Source organism: Psammomys obesus, unplaced genomic scaffold (genome assembly GCF_907164565.1).
Source record: "Psammomys obesus unplaced genomic scaffold, mPsaObe1.curated_primary_1811, whole genome shotgun sequence".
Taxonomy (NCBI): domain Eukaryota; kingdom Metazoa; phylum Chordata; class Mammalia; order Rodentia; family Muridae; genus Psammomys; species Psammomys obesus.
Genome location: NW_026596039.1, coordinates 16,690,774 through 16,708,494, shown reverse-complemented (window position 1 = coordinate 16,708,494; position 17,721 = coordinate 16,690,774). Strand labels below are relative to the sequence as shown.

At 43.6% G+C, this 17,721-nt stretch overlaps 2 protein-coding genes across 5 annotated transcripts in view; one reads left to right on the top strand and one right to left on the bottom strand.

The window, feature by feature from the left end:
- Positions 1–5,217, top strand: part of Nrg4 (neuregulin 4) — a 61,898-nt gene extending 56,681 nt beyond the window's left edge. For 3 of the 4 annotated variants that reach the window (XM_055621733.1, XM_055621731.1, XM_055621730.1), the window contains 2 exons: positions 3,575–3,736; positions 4,865–5,217. The gene's annotated coding sequence lies outside the window, so the exon portion shown is untranslated. The remainder of the gene's footprint in view (positions 1–3,574; positions 3,737–4,864) is intronic. The other variant, XM_055621732.1, reaches the window with a different exon arrangement.
- On the bottom strand, positions 2,179–17,315 carry Fbxo22 (F-box protein 22). Its single transcript, XM_055621728.1, has 7 exons — positions 17,083–17,315; positions 16,791–16,929; positions 11,575–11,662; positions 10,501–10,596; positions 7,029–7,193; positions 4,197–4,362; positions 2,179–3,195 (listed from the first exon to the last, which is right to left on the bottom strand). Exons 1-7 carry the CDS (start codon positions 17,214–17,216, stop codon positions 2,778–2,780), a joined length of 1,206 nt encoding a protein of 401 aa, XP_055477703.1. The 5' UTR covers positions 17,217–17,315; the 3' UTR covers positions 2,179–2,777.
- Between the last annotated feature and the right edge of the window lie 406 nt (positions 17,316–17,721).

Genomic DNA, 17,721 nt, shown 5'->3' with positions numbered 1-17,721 from the left:
GACGTGACTGGCCTTAGAGATCAGACACAGCTCAAAGGTCGGGGGGTCAGATCTTTACAGCATTTATGCCATTCCAAATGCTCCGTATGTGTGGTTGCTTCCAAATGTTCTAACTTCACTATGTCTCCCCTCAAATAGTCAACTTTACATCTCCACCCATCTCCTCTTAACTGTCATGTAGAATCCCTGCGGTTTTTATAAGCAGTGCCCACTCCCACTAGGAGGTAAAACCAAACAGAGCTGAGCAACCAAGCACCTTGTACAAGCACTTCAGGTACCATCCAAAAAGACGACATATATACACCCATCTACAAATCAGCTCCCTTCCACTTCCTCCTCCTTTAGGAGTGGGAGCTGGGGCTCTGCTTTTAAGAGTCAGTCACAAGGAGGCAGAGTCGCTGAGAGCATCAGAACCAGCTCCTGTCTAAAGATGAACCTGTTTTCTAGAGCTCCCGCAAAGCCAACAGTTTGCTTGTTGCCATCCCTGCTGAGAGTAGGGAATTTCTCAGTATCGCTTTGTTCGGGTCTCCGGTCAGTGTGCTTTACTCCTGTCTGTAACTCTAGCACCAGAAGACAGTAGACAGGGTAAGCATGCTGAGTAAATGCCGGGAGACTGAACCCTGAGCAGGAAGAAAACTGTTAAAACAGGGGTCTCACAGGCTTTATTAGTCTAATCATTTGCTTTTGAAACTGACACCATCATGATTTGTTTTTGTCTATTGCTCACCTGGGCAAAAAATAGGACAAATGCTTACTTGCATGCAGATGTTCCACACTTAAGTGACTTCTTTATTGACTTCCGGCGGGTGATTTCACTTTACAGCAGCACATGTTCTAGAAACTTCTCTCCAGATGTGGCACAGGGCAGAAGTGAAATTATCAATAAAAAAACCAACACAGGTGGCACATGTCACCGCTCACCCCCCTGTAAGGGGCCCAATATTAAAACAGCCTTCTGGTAACTGTACAGTAATACTGTCATTTCGCCTATTAAACACAGAATTCTAGTTCAGGGCCTACCCTACTTCATCAACATTTCCATTGACACAACTCATACCCAGTCTACAACTGAAAAATCAAGTGGATTACCTTCATTTTTCACGGTTTTGTACTCTTTGACTTCCATCAAAAGAATTTATAATGATGATAATTTGAGCCGGACTTTGTGGGTATAAATGACATAAGCACTGTCCCACTAAAATTTCCGCCAGTTGCCTAGAGAGCATTCAGATTTCTAAGTTTATTTCTACTGTAATTCTTTGCATGCTCATTTTGTTAAATATGGGCACAAACCACTAGTCTTTCGCTACTGGCCTCCTAGAACATGATCCAGGTTTAAACACAACTGAGAAAACTAAAATATTCAGGCCACCTACCTGCCGCACCCTTCTCACTAGCATTCTGCCTGCTGGAGTTCTTAACTGTAAGATCCACTTCCCTTTTCCTGCAATCAAAGCAGCCCTTTTCTAATCAACTAGAGAGTCCCAGATATGGCTTCCTATGGAAGTATACAGAAATCAGTGCTGAGCCTTGCTTGAGAAGGCAGCTCAAGATGTGAACATACCTTCATGTTGTGCTCACCTCAGCTTTTTTTTAAAATGTATTTTTGTAGCTTCATAAGTATCTGCAGCAGTTGCCATTTCTAGGCCTTAATTTGTTTCTTTGGACAAACTAACAATTATTTCTTTAATGCCTGTATTTGATTTTATTTACAAATTATCTACTGTTCTGTTAATACAACCACTGACCTTTACAGAAATGTCACATGTCAGTCATAAGAATACCCTGCAACAGACTTGGTGCAAGTCCATGTAAAACAGCCTGGAAGCAGTCAGTCTGGGCCCATTAGGAGGGCATAACCACAACAGTGTATAGGGAACCAGGATCCCCTGTGGGCCTCTCCACAGTGGGGTACTGATTTCTCTGCCTGCCCGTAGTCCAAGCAAGACGGAGAAAGGCACAAAGGCCATGCCATTCTTAAGAACATACAATGGGAAGTATTGAGAAATACAGGCAGGTGAGTAACTGAAAATCCAAAGTTGCCATCACAGCGTGAGCTTGATGTTGAGGAAACCAATGCGCTCTCTCATCTCCCTCAGCTCCAGGTTCTCACTGATAAAGGAATACTTTATGTCCTTTATTCACTCATCCAAAGTCATAAATGCAATACCAGTTGAGTGGGTTTAAGTATATTTTATTGGTATAAAACCAAAATATGATGACATAATTTTCAGAACTATGTGAAAAAGATTGTTCCCCTTGCAGTGTCTTTACTGTGAAGAGCAAAAAGCTAACTTACTTAAAGGAGCAACTTTATACAGCACCAAAACAAAGATAGTTCTTTATCAGAAAAGTAAAACGTCAGTAATCAGGCTTCTCAAACCATTTCTTTAATTTTCTCCTTTATTAGGGGAGAAAAAAAGTCATGATTCTGCTAAAAGTTCATCAACCACTACAAGGTCTTAAACCTCCAACTTCCTGGTGGCCTTGTCAACCTCTCAGGGCACTTCTGCACAGTCACAGAACCTGGTGCAGTTCAGCCACAGCAGTTTTGCTTGCACCTAACAACAGCCTTACTTCTTGACCTATGTGTGTATGAAGTTGTCCTTCATCTGTATATTAAAAATCACCCCAAAGTGATTTCAGAGCATCAAATCAAAGCTAAAAAAACACACACAAAGCTAGTTTTTCTAAAAATTTATATCCCAAGTCTTCATGGTTTTGAAAAAGGCAAACTTCCAAAGTTACACACTGAAAACCACTCTCACCAAGGCAGCTTATTTGTTGGTCCCCAGGTGAACGAGCGCCATGATGGTTGTGTAGCTATGGAATAGATCCTCTTCCTTCACTTCATTACATCTCCTCAGTATAAAGTTCCCAGTGACTATCCGGTCACATCCAATCTCTCCATTTCCAAAGAAGCCAAACAAGGGGACACTGGGAAAAAACTTCCTAAAGGCATCGGCTTCAACATTCCCCTTGGCTCTGTAGTACTGAAAGCCCCGGCCAACGCATGCGAACATGAAGCCAATGGTGTTCTGCTCGGGGATGTTGGCTGCCTTGAGGCGCTGCATGGCTGCTTCGACAGTCTTGTCATCATTCACATCCTCAGTGAGGAGAACTGTGGCGCTCTGGATTCGGTGCCCACTAAATGACAGTCCAACCACACCCGTGGCATCAATATCCAGAGGCTTCCTGGAAATAAACGGAAGATCATCAACAACTAAGGGACGAGATCTGATGCCTTTAGCAACGTAAGCTTTAGTCTGAGGTTTCTCTTCTCAGGCAAGGATTAAATGAAATTGTTATTAAAAACAGGGCAGATCAAAAAAGGAGAGCACCTGCCCTTCTCAGCCACAAATACACAGCTACACAAAAGCTCTTCCTGGGTTAGTAGAATCCAGTAACTACCTATCTGCTGCTTCAACGTTCTTACAGTTCCTCCTTTCCTTTAAAACCTACTCTTGTTTCTTCTTAACCTCTATTCCCCAGTTAGCAACTCAGCCCTACACTGAAGTAAAAGCCATGTGATTTTATTTATTTTAGCCTCACTTATTGACTTCTTCATCTGCAGGAGCATCATAAGGAGGACCAGAGCTATAAACCTATCAATGGTAATGCTGAAGGAACCCAACTCTGATGTTCTTAAAGGACAATAAATACAAGTTTAGTTCTTTGACTGCAAGCAAAATTGTGTTTAGTGAGCATCTTGGCAACAGCAAAATGGAATGAATTGGTATATTAGCAATTTCTTTTATTTTCATTTTTATTTTATTTATTTATTTGTTTTGGTTTTTCGAGATAGGGTTTCTCTATGTGGCTTTAGCTGTCCTGGAACTCACTCTGTAGATGAGGCTAGTCTCTGACCTCCAACTCATGAGATCCACCTGTCTCTACCTCCCAAGTGCTGGGATTAAAGGCTTGCAACCACCACCGCCTGCCCCCCTCCCCCTTTGTATATTTTGAGACAGGGTATCATATCGTACTCTTAGCTGGCCTGGAGTCACCAGTGTAGACCAGGTTGACCCTGAATTCAAGAGAGTCACCTGCCTCTGCTTTCTCAGAGTACTGGAATTAAAGACATAACAATGCCACCTGCCTGATCCCTCAAATTTGTTTTTTAAAAAGCCTAAAGTAATGAGAACCTGAAATCACTTCCATCACCCATGGGAGCAAAGCAAGGTGCTCAGGCTTACTTCTCACAAGTCAGTGAAGACAAGTTGTCCACCTGGCCTCCAGCCAAGATGATATTCATGTTGCTGAAAGTGCTGACTACTCGATGCAGGTAGTTACTGGCTCCCACCTTACAGCAGTTATAGCCAAAGACAAGGACCACACGAAGCTCAGGGTTATCCAGAAGACCTGCAGAAGTGAGGGATACAGTGAGCCTTCAAACATCGATGAATTGCATGAAATTCCTACTAGCCAGCACTCGCAGTGTGTCTCATGCAGCACTGAGGCTGGTTTCCATTTCGTCTACTTTGAGATTACTCAGGTCTTAGTTATAATTTTCCCATTAATAAAACCTAAATGGCTATTTGAATATAACAGGCCTCAAACAAGCAGGACACGGTTACAGAGCAAACAGCAATGATGCAGGTGGCTCCACATCCTAACTCCACCCATGCCAGTGACCTAGAGCTCTGTCTTATCAAATGTGGTCTAAAAGCTTCCATCTCTAGCAGGCAGCAGAGCTCAAGGGAGCCAGAGGTCAACTCATTCCCAGAGCTCTGGGCCTCTTCTTGAGCCTCGGCACATTACTTTCAGAGCATTAACCTAAAACCAACCAGCATTACAAAGAGATGGCTTCGTGAAAGGAAGAAAATGCAGCCCCTAACTACACTCATGTTTCCATTTAACTCAGCCACATGACTTCCATCGTGATAGAAGGCTCACTCGTCCTGAATAGAGCAGGCAAGATGGGAAGGAAAAGGAGCCCTGCAGACCACAATGCTGCGAGATTCTGGCAACCGAGAATCAAGAATCCAGCACGTTAACACCTAACTCCGTGCATGCAGTGACCTAGTCTTATCAAGTGTATCCTGTCCTGCATCCCAGGAACCATCCAGTGAGTCCAGTTAACCTTCTCACAGAGCTTCTGTAAAGATGATGACGTAGGTCTTTCCTGAGCAGCCCACGTCCACTTTGCCTGGTCTCTCAATCCCCATGCTGAAATCGATATTAAAAATCTCCTTTTAATAAACTCCTACTCTGCTTCACACTGGTCATACTGGAACTCTTTTCTGTACTGAAATCTAGGCAGCATTGCCTGCAGGTCACAGCGGCGAGCACTATCTTCACCGCAATGCTGCTGACAGAAGAGCTAGCTAGTGACAAATACTACTTTAGACTATGCTCCTGGGTACAGTGGAAATAACAGGGCCTTCTAGTACCATGCATCCCACACCAGCTCTGAAGGGCCCTCCCTCTAACAGACAAGCCTGGCATATTCGGAGAAGACTCTTTTCTTTTGCAGAACAAATTTTCTGAATAGGAAGAAGCCCGTGGGAACAGCAGACAAGTCTATTTATTTTAGAAACAAGAGATTGTTAATTCTAGGGAAGTGACTAGTTGGGGACAATGACATGGCTATTCAAAAGAAGTTAGGGTGAAGAGACACTGAAGATGCACACCCAACGCCAACAGCCACCCCTCAGCCCAAACCTGTTTTCTAAACAGTGACCCTACAGGAACAGGGTGCCCAACCCTCTTCTACACTGAGGCTTATGTGCAGGGCTCCGGGCTTCTGCTCTTACTCTTCTGTCTACCCCGCTCAGGACAATATAAAAGCCATTCTCAAGGTGAACACTCCTTCCTCTGATCCAGAAACCCCAACTTCTTTTGCTGTTACACCATTTTTCTATTGCTGGTCTTTAAGTAGGGACAAGCTTCCTAACTTTTCCAAACTCATTTCCTTGCTGTAAAGCAAAAACTAATAACCTGTATAGACACAGGCCTCTCTAACAGTTGACTTCCATATTAGCAACATGGAAGCAGAAGAGTGGGGAAGTGATCAGAGGTAATTAGAAAGTGGCAGGTCTGAGTGCCACTGCCTAACGGAGGCCTGTGTCTTCAGCCCATTTATACACAGACGTGAGCTAGCACTAAGTAACTCTTATGAACAGTGATGGTTTAAGCTCAGTCAGCCCCCTGCAGGTGTAGCTGATGAGAAGCCTTCATTCACACTGCTCTGCTGGAGTAGCCAGTAGTGGCCTATTGTAACAAACAAGTTTTCCCATCATGGACTGACACTAGATCTACTCCAAATTCAACCACATTTGCTTTCTCAGATTTCAGTCAATCTGAAATCTCAAATTTCAACAATCTCAACTGTTCATTTCCTAATACTTCACCAAGTTCAGGCCTATCTCTCCTAACACCAACTTTTTTCTTCTAAAAAACTTTTATAACAGTCACCAGGAATATTTTTAAAAGCTTTTCAGCTCGTTAAATAAAAAAGAAAAAAAAAAAAAAAAAAAAAGAAAAAAAAAGCCTTTCAGCTTTAAATAACAAAAATAAGACAAAATTATCGATTAAGAGCTTACTGAAGACCAAGAATCTTTTCAAACGTCAATTACAGTTAAATGCATGCATACACCTTACCTCCCAAGCATCTGTAATTCCATTTCCAGGAATATGATGTCCTTTTTTGCTCTTATGGGGCAGCACGCAAACACACGCTACATACACGTAAGCAAAACACTCATCATACACAAGCTTATCAGCAGAATACTCATAAAAATGTTCATCTCTAGTCATCTAGGACTCCATGGCAAAGAGAGTAATCTGAAACCAATGCTACCAATCACTAGCCTTGTCAGCAGCCTAGAAGCTACTAGCTGGCCAGAAATGAAACAGCATGATAATCAACAAAATGCCAGTTGCATGGCACACACCTTCAAACCCAGCACTTGGGAGGCAGAGGCAGGAAGATCTGAGATCAAGGCTAGCCAGAACCACATAGTGAAACCCTGTCTCCAAACAAATAAACTAATAAATAAACAGAATAGTAAATAATAATAACTTACCCACTTCAGTAAGTTGGTGTCTTTCAAGTGTTAAATTCTTGGGGTCCTTAATAAAATGAAAGGGCTGAATTTTCACTCCTTCAATTTGAGGGAATAATAAAGCAAAACCAGATTCTCCAATCTCTATTTCCTGAGGTCGATTGCTACCAGATCCCATTGGAGTCACTAGGGGGAAAAATGACAGCTTCATGAGGACTAGATTTAGTAAGAGGCTTTATCAAACCACTGCACCTTAACTCTAGACTGGGCTATTATCAAATAGCTGCTCTTAGAGTAAACGAAGTTCTCTGGCAACCTTAGGGTGGCTACGCCTGTAGCATACTTTTAAGTACATTCAGAAAGAGATGCTTCTTAAACAAAGAAAAGCACGTGTCCAAACTGTCTGCAGCCGCCAAGTCCAGATAAAGAGAACTGCTGTTCTTCTGGAGGACCACGGTTCAGTTCCTTCACCAATATGGTGGCTACAACCATCTACCTCCAGTTCCAGGAGATCCAATTCCCTCTTCTGGCTTCCATGAGCACCAGGAATGCATGTATATACATGTACAGATATACATGGAGGCAAAATGCTATATACATAAATGTTTAAGTGTTAAGTTTCTAAGAAACCCAAATCAGAGTGGGCTGAGGTGGGGGGTATTCAAAGAGAAAACCCCAAAAGACAAACCTCACATGATCTAGATAATACATAAAAGAAAGATTCAAGTTCACAGTAAGACCTGTGATGGTATCTTGGTGCCTAACCTGACAGGACTTGGAATCACCACGGACTCTGGGCACTCCATGAGGGCTTTGAGAAGACAGAACCTGGGGCAACACTATCCCACAGCCTGGATCCTACACCCAAGATTCAGCAGTCTCCCTGGGCTCCTTCCGTAAGGACACCTCTGTCACATGACTCCCCACCAAGATGTACCCTTGCACTGTGAACTAAGCAAGTTCCCCACCCAGACTGCATTTGGCTAGTATTTTGTTGTAACAGCAAAATAAGCCACTCCCACAAAGCCTGGGAAAGAAACCTAAACAGTGTTTGAATGTGAGTAGATATAGGACAGTACAAATTAAAACCACCAGCAGTGAGCCAGCCACGTCACAAGGCAACATACAAGTACCCAGTAAGCACACACAAGGTATGCAACACAGCTAGAGAGAGTCAGAGAAAACACTCTTCTTTGAACAGAGGCAGTCAACACTCAAGGCAGGGATGGTTACACCTACTGGCTGGGCTAACAGTCACAAGCTGTGACCCAGCAAGGATGCCTGGCAACTGCAATCCTCATACACTGCTTGCTGAGTACACAATGGTAGACATTTGGAAAATTAGTAGTTTCTTTTTGAGTTAAATATACATCAAGCCAGCAAGTCCACTTCTTAAGTTTCAGAGAAACTTAAGCAAAAGTAACAGCCTCATTCATAATACATAGGACCAGAAAACTATAGTCTATCTAGAAAAACAAGAATGAGAAAATAGATCTTGTCTTTTATATCACAGAATGACTTAAATGCCAGGCTGGGGACATGGCTCAGTTAGTGAAGAGTTGTACAAGCACCAGAGGCTGGAAGGCCTCCCCACACCTGACCCCAAAATAAGAACAAAGGTCAGGCAATGGGGGAAGCACATACAGAGAGACAAATCCCTGGACTTCACTGGCCTGCCAGTCTAGCTTGAAGAGTGAACCCCAAGTTCAGTGGGAGACCCTGTCTCAAAATAACAATTCAAGAAGGCACTTGACAACCTCTGACCTCCTCATGCATGTGCTTACACACCCAATCTTTTAAAGGACTTACTGATAAGTGTAACATAAATCTCAAACATGTTTAAAATAGTTATAATGAGTCAGAGAGCCAAAATACAAAAAGAGGACAATCATTATGACACTAACCAGGTAGACTAACCTAGCACCATAGAAGCCAGAATAGGGGTTTTGGCAGGGACTGTCAGGAATGAATAAAGAATTAGGCTCAAAGAAAGCACCAGTGGTGAGAAACAGGACAGTGCTGGAGAAGAAGCTGGGAGCTACATCTTGGCTCCCAGGTGGAGAGGGAGACTGGACCTGGCATAGGCTTTAGAAACCTTAAAGCCCATTCCCAGTAACAAACTTCCTTTAACAAGGCCACACCCTGTAATCATTTGTAATCCTTTCAAACAGTTCCTCTCCCTGGCAACCAAGCATTCGAAAGTCTATGAGGCTACATGGGCCATTCTTATTTAAACCACCACAACCAGCATAGAGAAGACCCAGCAAACACCAAAGGCCACACTCTGGCTGGAGCAGATGTTATGGTATTTAGCCCCAAACATAAGACCATGAGGACTTAAAGCAGCACCCCACCCCCCCCCAAAAAAAAAAAAAAAAAAATCAAAGCTGCTTCAGAAAAAGGCAGTAACAAAAGGAAAGCTACAACTGCCACCCACTCACATGAAGAAGGCAGGGCTGCCAGCCAAGGCTGGTCCTTCTTTTCCTGCCCCTATTCCTGTAATAGAAAACTTAAAAAGAGAAATGTGGCTCTGTTTGACTGTGGCTACAGTAGATACAACAGGTGGACCAAGATGTGAGGAATAAGAGCTATGAGTCTACATAAGCATCCAACGATAACCAATAATGACAAAAAGGCTACCTAATGCCAATTCAAATGTTTGAAGCCACAGCCACAGCTCTTCCTCTGTTAGTGTGTAAGCAGCTCTGTAGTAAGGAGACACTGGTAGCAAACACTTGGAATTCTTTGTGTTTCATACACAAGACTGAAATACAAGGTCTTTCAGTGTACTTGTGTGAGGGCCCCAGGGTGGGAAGGGTCTTTATGCTCTAGCTGCCAGCACTTTAACAGCTGAGCCACTGACAAGGCTCCATCTAAAGCTCCAGAAAATAGGAGTGGTATGTTCTAAATGTCACTAACATCAGCATCCCATTTCACCGATGAGGAAGCTGAAGCCTTGTGGATGTCGGGTAAGCTGTCCAAAGTAGCACAGGTACTAGGCTGGAATCCCAACCCAGCTATTGTAACCACTGACCACTGCCAAAGCAACAGGAAACAATCCATATAGTAACAGCAAAAACTTACTAGCAATGTGCCACGTGGCAACATGCAGAGAAACAAGTGTCTGGGTAAGGCCCATTGTAAGTTGTCACCCTCAATCATCCTGCCTGCAAGAATCAAGAGCTGACCAGACTGGATGGGCTAAGGTCTTTCCTAATCTGGGGCTGGTAGAATGAGATCCTCCCCACCTCCACCACCAATGGCTAAGGGAAGACAGGGATCACATTTTGCTCTTAAGCAGCCTTAAGATCTGACCTCTGAACCTCAGCAACCTGAGAGATACTAAGTACAATCCAACACCCTGGCAAGGATGACCAATGCTATTGTTTTAGATGACTGGAAATGTGAATATACTTTTCAGCTACAAATATTTCATCAATCCATGGGACCCCACATCAAACTAAGCAAGAAATAAACTGTTACTTTCTCTCACCTACAATTCCCGGGGTCACAATCCCAAGGACTTGGCACTGCTTGGGGAACAGCTTCTCAAGGGCAAACGCTGTCTCCATGGTAGTTCTTTTCCTCGCTGTGACAACACAGTAGCACAATCATTACATATACTGTTCACCGTCAAATCTGACAATGCTAAAAAACAATATTTAACAACAGGTTATGAAGCTGGGGGTGTTGGTCAGTTGGTAGAATACTGGCCTAGCATGCAAGACGTCCTAGGTTCGATCACTAGCCACAGCACTTCGTAAGCCCCAAAGAGGTGCAAGCTGTAGTCCTAGCACTTCAAGGTGAAAGCAGGATAATCAGGAGTTCAAGTTTATCCTCGGCTATACAGTGAATTTTGAGGCCAGCTGGGCTATATATGATCTTGTCTTATAGGAAAAAAAAAATGGAAGAAAGGAAAAACTTTATAAGAAAGCCTAAACATTTTGATTAAAATAAGTGCTTTCCCCATTTTGATGCCTGTTTTATTAAAATTTAAAGCTAATCTTTACCATCACTAGTTTGCTATTATCCTTTGTAAATATCCTACTTCTGCCCCAAAGGCGTCAAATTTGGCTCAGCACTGAGTCTGAGAAGTGCTACTTATTGGCTCTCTCTGTTCAACTGATGTCACAGTGTAACTATCATTTGACTCAGGTCATTTGGATTCAAGTCAGACAACATCCAAACCAAAGTCTGGTCTGTATTTTCCCCTAGCAAGCTAAGAATATACAGTGTCTGTAAATAGCTTTGGTAAACGGAACCTCATAGCACCACATTATACAGGAACAGGCTTGGATAACCAAAGCCAGGATCTTGTTTTAATACAGAAGTACATCTGGAGGATTAAACTATTTCAAAAGAAGAAAAATGTTTTTCTGAAAACCCCACCCTAATTGTACGGTGAGTTAGACATCAATCTACAGCACAAAGGCTCCTCGGCTCAAGCCAGACGCGAGCACATGTACCAGGAGCAGTGCCCAAAAGTTTCAGAAAGCCTGTTCTCGGGGGCTAGGACAATGTCAAAACAACCAAAAACAAAGACCCAACCCTTTTTCTCCATATCTACCTCTTTTATGGCCACGACACTCTTCCAGGCTAATGAAAGTCTCAGAATCTGCCATGTAGAGAACTGTCCGTGGTAAGATGGGAACATTCTGCAAAGAGAAAAAGAATTGGCTCCTGTGAGGCTGTGGTGTTCCCAAGTGCAATAAAGCCACTGTCTCTATCCATCCCAAGTCCTCTTATTTCTCACATGTCACCCTACCGGTCAGCTTCCTTACTGAGCACCTACTCTTTTGTCTATGTCTAACCTATCTCAGGCCTTAAGAAGTTCATCTTCATAAAGCTCATTTAATCTTTTAGAACAGACATTAGGTAGCAGCTAAAGCTGCCTCTCACTTTTTTTTTGAACAGGAAGAAGCTTCTCAACAGAGGGAGGGGACACAGGCTGCACTGCTCTTCTGGCTTTCACCGACAGCTCTCCAGCTCAGGGTCAGACCTGCCCACGCTTGCACAGGTTCCCTTGCTGCCAAAGCACCTTGAAATCGTTAAAGTACCTTAGAGCAAATCTCTCAACCCCTGCCTCTAGATTACACCGTTTATATTTGGCACCTCCATGTGACATCCTTCACAGCCTCCCCCCCCCCCCCCCCCCCCCCCCGCCATTCTTGTTTGTGTTCCAAACTAAATGCAAGGACTTTTTTCAAGTGTTTTTCCTATCAGAATGGAATAAAGTACAGACTATAAAGCACAACTTCACTGCCTTGTAATCTGGGGAGACTCAGATGTTTCAGCGTAGGTTTGAGACAACTCATGAAAAACACTGAAGAGTATGTATCAATGATGTGGGCAGAGTAAGGCCTATAGCCTAAGGATACAAATTCATGATTTCACCTGACATCTTTAAAAAGTCTTAACTAGTTGCCACAATTTAAAATTCCACAGAATTTTTACATATTTCCCGATCCTTTCGATAAAACCTGGAAACACTCAAGACTGTTTACCTTTTAGCTTTGGCTAGGCAGACCTGCCAGTACCAACAACCCACTGAGCCACTACACCCCCCTGGGCTTCTTTCTGACCCCTGGGTTATTTTTGTCTGCTATGCCTGATGAGTGAGGAGTCAGGGCTGGGTCCTTCATCTGCCATCGCCAGCAGGGTAACTTCCACAAAGCAGTCAGGCCTTAAGCCTCCTAAGTTTAAATAAACATACAAGCCTATCTCTAATTCTCACTAGCAACTGACGATGAAAAGCCTCAAAATGGCACTCTCACTGTAGTGCAAGGCAGCTGGGAAAACACTAGTCAAAGAAGTTGCAAATGGCAAGCTGTCTTATAAAAGCTCAAAACATTTCTAATAGGAAGTTAAACCTCCTTTATATGTATTAAAATACTCCATCCACAAGCTTATTTGGAAAATAGAGAAAACAGCATCTATGACTTAGTCACCATGTTTGTCTCACCATGAGTTTGATTTTTTAAGGCTACTACTATGTAACTTTAATAGTGATATTGTGAGAATATTAATATCCATCGAAAATTTATAGTTACATGCATTACTTTTTTGCTATTTAATCCTTACAAGAACCCTTTAAGGATACAAGAGAATCACTGTTCTTCCTTTTCAATTTGCCAAAGTGGAACAAGGCTCAAAGACGACAAATCCACATGGCTAGCTTGAGCCAAAATGTGGATTAACATCTAAGACTGTATATAACAACCACTAAAACATATAGAATGCCTACTGCGGTAAAAAGTTGTAAACAATCAAGGAGCATTACTAAAACAAAAACCACACAATTCTATTCCCCACAGGAAACTTTCATTAACATTCTAACTTATTTATGACTCTTCGTTTACATTAATATAGATTACACTAATATAATTTAATAATGTTTCCTAACATTTAAAATGTTTTATTTTGTGGATATGTCTGAGGGCACATATGTTTATGTGCCCTCAGAAACCAGTTGTAGTTACTAGCAGTTGTGATCCACTAATGTGGGTGTTGGAAACTGAAATTTTTCTTTTTCTTTTCTTATTTTAAACTGAGACCCAACCCAGGACTAGTAGCAAGCACTCTACCACTGAGCTAAATCCTAAACCCCTTAACAACTGAGCCATTTCTCCAGCCCCTTTATCAAGATTTTCTTAACACTAAATGTACCTTGTGATTTATAACTTAATGATTTCTTTTACTAAACAAACAGCAGGATGTTTGTAAGTTCCTTCACTGTACATCATGCTCCAAACAATTCTGTGGAAAAGGCTTTGCAAGGATTTCAAATTTTCCTAAATGATAGATTCTGAATAATAGACTGTAGGTGTTGATCAGTGTTTCGGAGAGAAATACTACTCCAACAGACCTGAGGGATGCTAGCCAGCTTTCTGGGTATGAGTCCAAGAGTCCAAAAGAGCAAAGAAGAAAAGCTACACAAGACAGCAGGGAATAGAAGACACCACATTTGGGACAGGCACATTAAAAATAGGAGCCAGGGATGGAGACAGCTCAGCATTTCAGTGCAATTGTTGTGTTTCAGAGGACAAAGTTCATACAGCTCACAATGACCAGTTAATTCCAGCTCCAGAGGAGCCACTGCATTCTTCTGGCCTCCATGGGCACCTGCACACGTGCACGCACGCACGCACACACGCACAAATAGGGACCCCTCCTTTTTGGTTTTTCTAGATAGGGTTTCTCTGTGTAGCCTCGGCTATGCTAAAACTCACTCTGTAGACCAGGCTAGCCTGGAGCTCACATACCTACCTGCCTCTGCCTCCAAGTGCTGAGATCAAAGGCATACACCACCACTCCCAGCAAGTGGTTTTTTTGTTTGTTTGTTTTGTTTTTTAAGAGCCAGGTTTCCCACTGTCAAAAAGTCAGATATGAGTAGAAAGGAAGCGAGACAAAAATCTTGTGCTGGATTGGATGCACCTAAGGCAACTCATGAGTTTCATGTACTGACAGAAATACAGTTCTAAATACACAGAGTCAGCTTTCTCTGCATCTCTCCATTTAAGGATCTAAATGTGGCTATTTACAAAAGGGGGTGTGTGTGTGCTACATCTATACTGAGTATATACAAACTTTTTTCTTGTCATTATTTCCTAATGTAGTCTACTTATAGAACACTTACTTTATGTTAGGTATAAATAATCTAGAGATTTTAATCTAAACATAAGGCTGGAGCTGGACGCTGTGCTACACTTCTGTAATCCCAGCACTCAGAGAGGCATAGGCGGCCAGATCTCTATGAATTCGAGGCCAGCCTGGTCTGCAAAGCGAGTCCAGACAGCTTTAAAAAAAAAAAAAAAAAAAAAAGTCCTAAAAATAAATAAGTAAAAAATTTAAATATAAGGACTATAAAGGTTAAAAGAAATACTACGCTACTTTATAAGGGACTTGAGCATCTGTGAACTTCAGCATGGGGCAACTAGCTAACAGCAAAGAACAACTGCATATGCAGACATGTACATAATCCTGTGTGGGCTAGAGGCAGCAAATCCCCAACAATAGTGCACACACCTCACAGTACTGAACTTAGGTCCTAAATACCGTTCTCCACTAAAAGAAACCAAAATTATTAGAGAAACTCTAATTTCTCTGAATGAAGCAGGTGAAAGACAAGCTAAAAACATCTGGTAACAAAAAAACAAAACAAAAAAACCCAGAAACAAAGTCATCCCTAAAAAGACAATGAAGGTGGCTTGAGAGCTCACTAGCCAAACCAAAGATAATGTGTGTACCTTTATACAAGAGACCAAGAGCACCTCCAAATGTGTGTGTGGAAATTGAAAGAGAACGCTAAGTTTCAAAGTTTCTATCCACAAATATTTAATTGCAACAGGACAGAAATCTTAAAGACAGACAGGCCTCTGGCAAACCACTTGAATCAAGTTAAAGTAATGGGATCAATGAAAGCCAGAGACCACCTGGAAGGGTGCCAGAAGAACAGCATACTCTTGCTTCCCATCATTCTTGACAAAGATGAAACATCTAATAAAGCTCAGCCACACCCAGTTTACAGATGCTCTATAAATTAACTAGCCTCCAACTTTAAGTGTTGAGGCTGGTAACTGATACAAGTGAAAGATCATGTCTTTTACTTAAAGTCACTGATAACTGAATCCTTTCACTATCAAGCACAGTACTGGACAAAATCTGAATGGAGCCTGAAGACTGGATGGTAGTATGTTTGCAGTCTCTTACTTATGGATGTATTTGCTACTATCAGCTTTTAATTTTGGCACTCAGATTACCTCGTTTGACTAGTAAGATCCCCTTCAGGCCAGTGCCAGATGTCTTTTAGGTAATGTGTTACCTAAAGTTTAGTTTCTCTTGCTGTGATAAAGACCACTACGAAAAGCAATCTGAGGAGTAAAGGGTTTACTTGGCTTAGATATCCTGGTGATAGCCCACTGAAGGAAGCCAACACAGAAATGGAAGCAGAGGCCACAGTGGAGTGCTGCTTACTGGATTGTTCTCCATGGCTTGCTCAGCTTGTTTTCTTATAAACCCCAGGACCACCCGCCCAGGGGTGGGATAGCCCACAGTGGGCTGGGCCTTCCCACACCAAACACTATGCCCCACAGACTTGCCTTTAGGCCAATCTGTGTAGGAAACACTCACTTGAGGTTTCCTATTTTCAGATGACTTTTAGCTTGTCTCAAGTTGAAAAACAAAAACATAAAAACCTCTAACCAACACATTCATCATGAGAATTTCCCAATTTGGAGGCTATGCTGTGACTGAGTTCTGTTTGCCTATTATACATACTAAGGGATAAAGAGTAATAGAACATCAAATTGGCGGGTTCCTCTCGAGCGTTTCTGCCACTTAGTGAGCTACCAGAGATTCACTACCGGCTCTACAGTCTGTCTTCACCTCCTGTTATGTTGACTCTCCTGGATCCGGGGACGCAAAGGGCTATGGCTTAAGTATTTAGGTAGAAGTATTAGTTCTTCTAGCCTTAGTGTGTGACCCCGGGCAAGCGATACCCAAAGCCTTCATTGCAAAACAGAGACAAGTTAGGGAAGGCTCTGTAAGGCGTTATAACAGTGAACACCTGGATACTTCAACTGTCCAACATCTACTAAGGAATAAGCCGCAGCACGCCCATACAAAACCTGACGCTTATTTAAAATCTTGCCAGAATACGAGCAAAGGCTCCCCCAAATTAACAAAAGCAAGGACGTGTATCACGAACGTGATTTTTTAAAAAAGTCCTCACAGATGGCCCACAAGTCCAGCAAATGACCGTCCGCGGCACACCTCCATACTTACCTCAAGCGCCTCAGCTACCACGCGGACCAAGCAATGTCCCTCCAGGTGGCCGGCCTCCGCCACACCCGCGGAGATCCAGGTCACGCTGCGATGGGTCCGCAGCACTCGGCGCACACACTCCCTCCACAGGCGGCACACTCTGGGGACGCAAAAGCACAAAGGGTTGCCGCCGGGCGGGTCGTCCCTGCCGTCAGCAGCCCCGCAGCGCTCGGCCAAGCCCTAGGACCCCGGGGCAGGGGCGAACCCGCCACCCATGGGGTCGAAGGTCTCCTCCCGCCCCATTCGCCCTCACCCGGCTACCCGCAGCAGCGCCTTGGCGGGCAGGAAGGTGAACACACGCTCCACCACCTCCGCAAGGTTACTCAGCACGTAAGTGCTTCGTGGGTCTGTGGAGGAGGAGCCGCCGCCACCGCCCACCGGCTCCATGCCTCCCCTACCGGGCCGAAAGCCCTGAGGAGACTCGGAGGAACCAGAGCGGCCGGTGCACCGCCGCCAACCCGAGCGTACTGAGCAGGCGCGCGCCACTTCCGGCGGGCCGCTTCCGGCTCCGGACTGGCCGCTGCAGCGGTGCGCCGGGTAAAACGGATTGCACTGTTCCGCCCGGAAGGGAACGGGTGCAGCCTTGATTTTGAGTCGACTGCGAACATTCGGCTTGTTTGGTGAATCTGGTTAACTCGTTATCTCTTAAGTTTTAATGGAGTAAACATTATAGATAGCACTCGCCATTCTTTGGGCACTAACTACAGTTGCTACAGAAAGCACACGCCAAGCCAGACATTTTCACGCAGGAACCATTATCCTTTGGCTCGTGCTCTTTCTTCATCCCAGGGCTACACAATCACAGGAGACAAGGCCCAACAACCCGTTTTAACCCTCCGGTGGATCCTGTGTGTATTCCCGAACCACAAAGTAAAGGACAGTGGCCGCAGCT

Excerpts from the sequence above, each read along its gene's own strand:
- Fbxo22 (XM_055621728.1), bottom strand. The coding sequence starts at position 17,216 with ATGGAGCCGGTGGGCGGTGGCGGCGGCTCCTCCTCCACAGACCCACGA. Across the intron at positions 11,663-16,790 it reads TGGTAGCTGAGGCGCTTGAG|AATGTTCCCATCTTACCACG; the intron begins GTAAGTATGGAG and ends TTCTCTTTGCAG. Across the intron at positions 10,597-11,574 it reads GTGTCGTGGCCATAAAAGAG|CGAGGAAAAGAACTACCATG; the intron begins GTAGATATGGAG and ends GTGTTGTCACAG.